Raw genomic sequence first — 6,809 nt, forward strand, 5'->3', positions numbered from 1 at the left:
CCGGAGTGAGATGTGGGGCGGGCGGCGGGCAGAGCCGAAAGGAGCCGAGCTAGCGGACGCCGACGCCACCTGATCCCATCCAAGTGCTGGGAGGCGATCGAACTGGTACTTTGCTCTCAGGGTCCCAGCGCCCTCAGACCCTTGCGGATTTCGGAACCAGGGTCCAGAGGGAGCGGGGAGTCACCCCTCACCGGGGTGGGAGGCTGAGCTCGCGCGCGCGCTGCGTGAGTACTGCAGTGGCCACTCTGAGGCTGAGGGGAAAGCGGGTGGACCGCACGGGGATGGTGAACAAGGAGGAGGCGGGAAGGGAGAATGCTGTGGGGGCCTAGTTCCTGGAGACCAAAAGGAAAGGGCTCTTTGCTGCCTCCGGGGAGGGGGACAGGACAGAGCAAGAGGGTGATTCTGGCCTATCTCTTGTGGTGACCAGGTACCGGTGCCATTCCAGGATCCCTGGATGAGGCTGGAGTGAAAGTGAGGGAATGGGGATAAGGTGGGGGTGGTAGTGATGGAGAAAGGAGGATGAAGGGAATTCAGAGGCAGCTATGAAGCGGGGGTGGATGACAGGGAGAGGAGGCTGGGGGGACCTTGTGCAAGCTGGGGTGGGAAGAAGGAAAAGAGGGAGGTGGAAAGATACTCGATCTCCTGAGCCATTAATGTGCTACTCCCTCTACCCTTGCTACTTCGTCTCTGGGGCCCTGGATCAGTTTCTCTCCTCCACGGTCTGTGCCATCCTCCAGGTCAGGATGGGGTTTCCAGGTCATCAGGAGGTCAGTCCAGTGGTCCAGGCCAGACCCCCCACTTTTAGTGCACTGGTGTCAGCCATGGAGCTCAGAGGAAACAGAAAGGGCTCACTGGGTTGGGGGCGAACATTCAGGCCAGTTTTCAAAGCTCTGGCCGTTTATACCATTTCTTCTTTGGTTCCCTGGAGAAAAGAAAGTAATTTGCAAAACTGGGCAGAGGCCTGAGGTAAATTGTTTTGACTAAAATTAGCTCTGATATTCTGATGAGGCTGGCACCCTGACCTGCCTGGGATGACAGAGGGAACCTCTATATATATGGAGAAGACACTGGGGAGTAGTCTGAAGTCTCTTGCAGGCGCAAAAGCCAGAACCACTGCTCTAAAGCCTGGCCAAACAGCATTGCCACCCATCTGCATCAACCTAAAGACCAGAGGGAAACCCAGCCCAGATGGTCCCTCTGTCTCCCCTGCCCTAAGTTCATCTCCAAATGGGGCATCTTGCATTGACCTGGCTGAGGTAGGCAGGTCTTCTCCAGTGTCCGAGTGAAACCCTCTATCTGGACCTGGAATGTTTTGCCTGGCTGAATGCCCACCCAGAGGAGCCAGAGTTCCTGCTTTCAAATACCTGAAAGTCTGTCATGGAGAAAAATGTGCTGTGTGCTCTGGGAAAAGCAGGAGCCACACAGCACAGAAGAGGATGGAGAGGGTGCAGCCATCAGGGTGATCCCTCTGTCCCAAGAAGAATTCTGTAACTGTGGAGGCTGCTCAGTAATGGACCAAGCTATATCTGGAGGTGATAAACAATCTTCACTGAGAGAGGCCAAACAGACTCTGAGGGATGGGTGTGCAGAGAGTTCCTACACTGATGATATCTATCTCCTGGCAGGTGTCAAGCTGGGACTGAGGTGACATCAGGCACCCCATCACCTTTATATGGCCAAGGAAAAGCCTGCTGTAGTGTCTCATAGTTTTGACCTCCTCTGCTGGCTCCAGTTCTGAGAAATAGAGCAGTTTCAACTAGGTTACCAAAAAAAAAATTTTTTTTTTGATCTTCATTTTTCTCCTTGGAAAACTTCCACCTAGTCCTCAAATCCACTAGGCAGGATGCATGACAAAGAGGAGTTCATCATGGAAGGGCCTTGCTTTTCTGACTTGCTTTTTTTGACGGGGGGATCAAACTCATGACCTGCCTTGCCAGCACCATTGAGCTAAATTTCCAGCCCCTATGACTTTCTCTTGCTGGCCGCTCTACTCAGGCTGAGGCAACCCTTCTCTGCCCCAAGAAATCTGAAAAGTCAGGCAGGACCATAAGGCTGCCTCTATTTGCCCTTCATTGTCCTCTGTGGCTGGAATCTTCACCTTGGCTCCAGGAAGATTGTCTGAAGGCAGGTGGAAAACCACGTGATGGGGCCTGGAGAGATGGAGAAGCATAACTAGGACATCTTTTTGCCTAAACAGGTTTAAATGTAATCCAGGATTAATGGGGGTGTGGAGGTAAAAAGAGATTGGAAGCCAAGAGTAGGAGGCAATCAGAGGGTTTTCACATTACCTCACCCCTCCTGGGACCCAGGTGTTCTAGTTCCACATACACATGCCCATAAGGTTCCAGGCACCCTCCCCTTTGGAAAAGAGGTGTGTATAAGGGCTGAAGCTGAACCAGAATCTGAACATATACCCCTGGGGCAAACCAGAGACCTACTGTAGCCTAGGGACAGGCATGGCTCCTGAAGATGACATTCTACCCAGGATGCCACAAATTTGGGCTGCCCTTGAGCCAAGACATCCATTCAGGAAGAGGAGACTGGCCTGAAACCAGGCCCTGCTCCCACCTCACTCCTGCCACTCACCTGGGATGGAGGCTTACTTCTTGCTAGAGATTGTTAGCAGCCACCTCTGTATTCTCCACACTTCTACCTTGACCCTCCCAGGCTGCCATCATGCCTTGGCTAGTCACCTCCACTACAGAGTCAGCTGATGGGGCTGCCTAGGTTTCAGGTTCAAGATAGGAGTGAATAATTTCAAGTCCTTTCCCTCTTGGATTTATGAGTCCTAAGATATATAGGCAGGAGGCCATCCAGGAGTGCTCAGCGCTGAGATGCATACAGAATTGCCAGAATCAGGACAGGGATGGGGAAATCAGTCTTCTATAGAAATAGCAGATGTCCAAGGGCATGAACTTTTGAGGACAGAAAGAATAATAGGTCTGCTGTGCAGTTCTGCTGTCACCAGCTGTGTGACCACAGACAAGTGAGGTCACCTGTTAGAGCTTCATTTTCCTCATCTATTAAGTGGGAATACTAACTTTACTAGAATGGTAGTGAGTAGTAAATGGCTTTAGTATGTAATAGTATGGAACATACAGTAAGCCTGCAAAACTGATATGAGATTCAAGGAAATGAAAGCCTGGCCCATGTTTCTGAGGAGCTCAGTCTTTGGGGAATTAGGGCCACCCATTGGCTGAAGCAATCAAGCAAGAAGTTTGGGAGGGCAAACCTTGAACTGAGACTTCTGTACTCTAAGCCACATGCAAATGCTAAGGCCAGCCTGTTATGGGAGCAGATACAAATGGCCATGAGATAAAGACTAGTGAGAGACATGAAGAAAGACAGAGACAGGGCTCAAGGGACAGAGTAGCTGCACTCTGAAGGGCTGGCCACACCCCAGGCCCTGTAATTCCACCCAAGACTGGGCTACTGGAACAGTGAGAAGATAGGCCTTGGTGATAGGAGGTATGAATTTGATCTGCTCTTGTTCTCTCCTCACCCTACTCACTGGAGTTCTACTTTGCAGCAGTTCTTCGAGGGTCTGGAGTCCATCTCCTCTGCTTCCTGCAAACCTGTCTGCCTCCTTCTCCTGCCAGGCTTCTCGAGAACCCTGGCCCTGCTACCAGAGCCCCAGGAGCCCCCATGAGTGCTGGTGAAGGGAATCCTGGCTAGTGAGGCCCAGGGCAGTCTGGGGGTGGCGCTCCACCATGCCACCTATTCTCCAGCAACTGCAGCAGGCCACCAAGATGATAAGCCGCAGGAAGATCCTACTGTTGGTGCTGGGGTGCAGCACCATAAGCCTCCTTCTCCACCAGGGGGCACAGCTTAGCTGGTAAGTGGTCAGGGCCACATGGAGGGGCAGGGCCCAGGGAGTGGAAATGTGTTTGCCTAGAAACACCTTGGGTTAGCAACAGGATTGGCTGGTCCCCTTCCCATTCTTTCACCTGCAGGAAAAGCTCTACTGGGCTTTGTTCCTTCCCTCTATCCTGAAAGTATTTTCCATATGTGTCCTTGAGCAACACAACAGGTACTGGTCTTCACTGAAAGAACTGAGTGACTTGCTCTCAGTCCAAGAGTTAGCTGGGGTTCAAATCTAGCCTTAATTCTTTTCACAGCATTGTGGCTAAGTGCCTTCCCAGTAGACCGCAAACAACTTTTCATTATTTCATGTGTAATGCCCACTTCTCTGAGCCCTAGATTCCTCATCTACAAAATGAGAATATATGTGACCTGCTAGTCACCCTGATATAGGATATCATTTTAACCTGGCCCCTGCTCCTGACTCTCTGAACCTAAGAAGTCACTGCCCCTCTCAGGACCTCAACTTCTCCATTTTCTACATGGTCTACATGGTCTTCCCCTCAAGAATGGAGCTTGTTTATATTTGAGATTTTTTTATTTTGTTTTGGGAGGGGTCTTGCTATGCAGTTCAGGCTGACCTTGAACTCACTGTATAGCCCAGACTGGGTTTGAAATCACGGAAGTCCTCCTGAGTGTTGGGATTACAGGAATATGGCAACCCTGGCTCCTGAGAATGGTGTGAATGGGCCCAGTGTCCTTTTATAAATGACATGCTGGTTTTATAAGTGATTGTGTAGACATCCTTAGCCCAAACCACCCACAGAGAGGAAATTTCAATTATGTTCTCAAAGCTGCTTAGGGTTGCCCTTATTACATGATGCTTAAGGAGAGAAGAAACAGGAAAGTGAACCAAAGCCTGCAGAGACCTTACAAATCACCAGTAATCCCAAACACTTGTTTTAAAAAAGAGGCTCACAAATGAAAACTTCATGAGGGCTGGATTATGTTTTGTATACTATTGTATTTCTTGAGTTTGAACACTGCCTGACACATAAATGCTCAAAAAAATGTTTGTTGAATAAATGAATGAGGCTCCAGACACCTTAACAGAAGCTTCACAAATAGTGTTTTGCTGCAAAGCTTAGTGCACCCCTCTGAAATGTGAGGAACCAGTTAATGTGAAAAAAAATCAGAAAGAATGTGGATTTGATGACTCAGTTGTCTCCATTTTCCTTTGTGTGTGTGTGTGTGTGGAGGTGGGTACTGGTGATCAAACCCAGGGTTGCACCTCTAGCGTTATAGCTCAGTCTCTTTTTCTCTTTTTTTTTTTTTTTGAGACAGGGTCTTGTTATGTAGTCCAGGATGGCCTCAAACGTCTACCTCAGTCTCCTGAGTGATGGGCTCATAGGCGTATGCCACCACATGGGCACCAGTCCTTTTTATTTTGAGAGAAGTTCTCACTAAGTTGCTCAGCCTGGCCTCAAACTTGCAATTCTCCTGCTTCAGCCTCCTATCTAGGATATAAGAGGAATTCACCACCATGCCTGGCTTTCCTTTGATCTTCAGTTTCCACATCTGTAAAGTGAGACTCCTAAAGGATCTCCAAGAACCTTGGCCCCTTATCTATTTCTCCATAAATAAATTAATTTAAAACTTTAGCCGCTGGAAATAAGTAGTACTTATTTTCTCTGTTTCTGTGGGTCAGGAATCTAGGAGTAGTTTGCTAGGTAGCTCTGGTTCAAGGTCTTTCATGGGTTTGTAAACAAGATGCTCGTCAGGGTGGTGGTCTCATCCAAGTCTTGACTGGAAGGGTTTCCCTTCCAAGTTCACTCATGTGATCTGGCAGTCTTCATTTCTCCCAGCAGGTTAATGGGCCTGGCCCTCGGTTAACTGTGGGCTGGTCTCATGTGGTATCTCCCACATAGGGCTGCTCACAGTATGGCAACTTACTTCTCCCAATGTGAATTATCCTGGGGACAGTGGAAAAATACCAAAATGGAAGACTTTTTATGATATCATCTCAGAGGCGACATCCATCATTTCTGTCCTATTTCACAGGTGTGTCATTAAATACAGCTACACTCAAGGGAAGGGAATACACAAGAATATAGCTATCAGGAGGCTAGTGATTAAAGAGCTCATTTTAGAGGTTCCACCACCCCTCTCATCGTCCCAAGGTGAAGCTCTGGCTGGCTGCTCTGGGATACATCCACCATTCTTGGGGAGGGGTGAGGGTCAAGCTGCACCCTCTCTCACGCTCCTCTGGCACACTTCCTGGATCCTGCAGGTACCCCAAGCTGTTCCCCCTGAGCTGCCCTCCTCTGCGGGAGTCGCCACCGCGCCCCAAGCACATGACAGTGGCCTTCCTGAAGACACACAAGACAGCGGGCACAACGGTGCAGAATATCCTGTTCCGCTTCGCCGAGCGCCACAACCTGACAGTGGCCCTGCCGCACCCGAGCTGCGAGCACCAGTTCTGCTACCCACGCAACTTCTCAGCGCACTTCGTGCATCCAGCCACGCGGCCGCCTCACGTGCTGGCCAGCCACCTGCGCTTCGACCGCGCTGAGCTCGAGCGCCTCATGCCGCCCGGCACGATCTACATCACCATCCTGCGCGAGCCGGCCGCCATGTTTGAGTCGCTCTTCAGCTACTACAACCAGTACTGCCCGGCCTTTCGGCGAGTGCCTAACGCGTCACTCGAGGCCTTCCTTCAAGCCCCCGAGACCTACTACCGGGCAGGTGAGCACTTCGCCATGTTCGCTCACAACACGCTTGCCTATGACCTGGGCGGCGACAACGAGCGCAGCCCACGCAACGACGCCGCCTACTTGGCAGGCCTCATCCGCCAAGTGGAGGAGGTCTTCTCGCTCGTCATGATCGCCGAATACTTCGACGAGTCGCTAGTCCTACTGCGGCGCCTCCTGGCCTGGGACCTGGACGATGTGCTCTACGCCAAACTCAACGCGCGCGCCGCCAGCTCGCGCCTGGCCGCCATTCCCGCG

At 50.9% G+C, this 6,809-nt stretch overlaps 2 protein-coding genes across 4 annotated transcripts in view; one reads left to right on the forward strand and one right to left on the reverse strand.

Moving 5' to 3' along the window:
* The window catches only part of Sf3b2 (splicing factor 3b subunit 2), a 24,891-nt gene extending 18,191 nt beyond the window's left edge, over positions 1 to 6,700 (reverse strand). For all 3 annotated transcript variants that reach the window (XM_010635917.2, XM_010635916.2, XM_010635915.2), the window contains exon 1: positions 6,636 to 6,700. The gene's annotated coding sequence lies outside the window, so the exon portion shown is untranslated. The remainder of the gene's footprint in view (positions 1 to 6,635) is intronic.
* Gal3st3 (galactose-3-O-sulfotransferase 3) overlaps positions 7 to 6,809 on the forward strand; it is a 27,178-nt gene continuing 20,375 nt past the window's right edge. The window contains exons 1-3 of the mRNA XM_010636172.2: positions 7 to 224; positions 3,533 to 3,835; positions 6,092 to 6,806. Of these exons, the coding sequence (XP_010634474.1) occupies positions 3,711 to 3,835; positions 6,092 to 6,806 (840 nt within the window). The 5' untranslated portion in view covers positions 7 to 224; positions 3,533 to 3,710. The remainder of the gene's footprint in view (positions 225 to 3,532; positions 3,836 to 6,091; positions 6,807 to 6,809) is intronic.

Source organism: Fukomys damarensis, unplaced genomic scaffold, assembly GCF_012274545.1.
Source record: "Fukomys damarensis isolate Sample0158 unplaced genomic scaffold, DMR_v1.0_HiC HiC_scaffold_27, whole genome shotgun sequence".
NCBI classification, from domain to species: domain Eukaryota; kingdom Metazoa; phylum Chordata; class Mammalia; order Rodentia; family Bathyergidae; genus Fukomys; species Fukomys damarensis.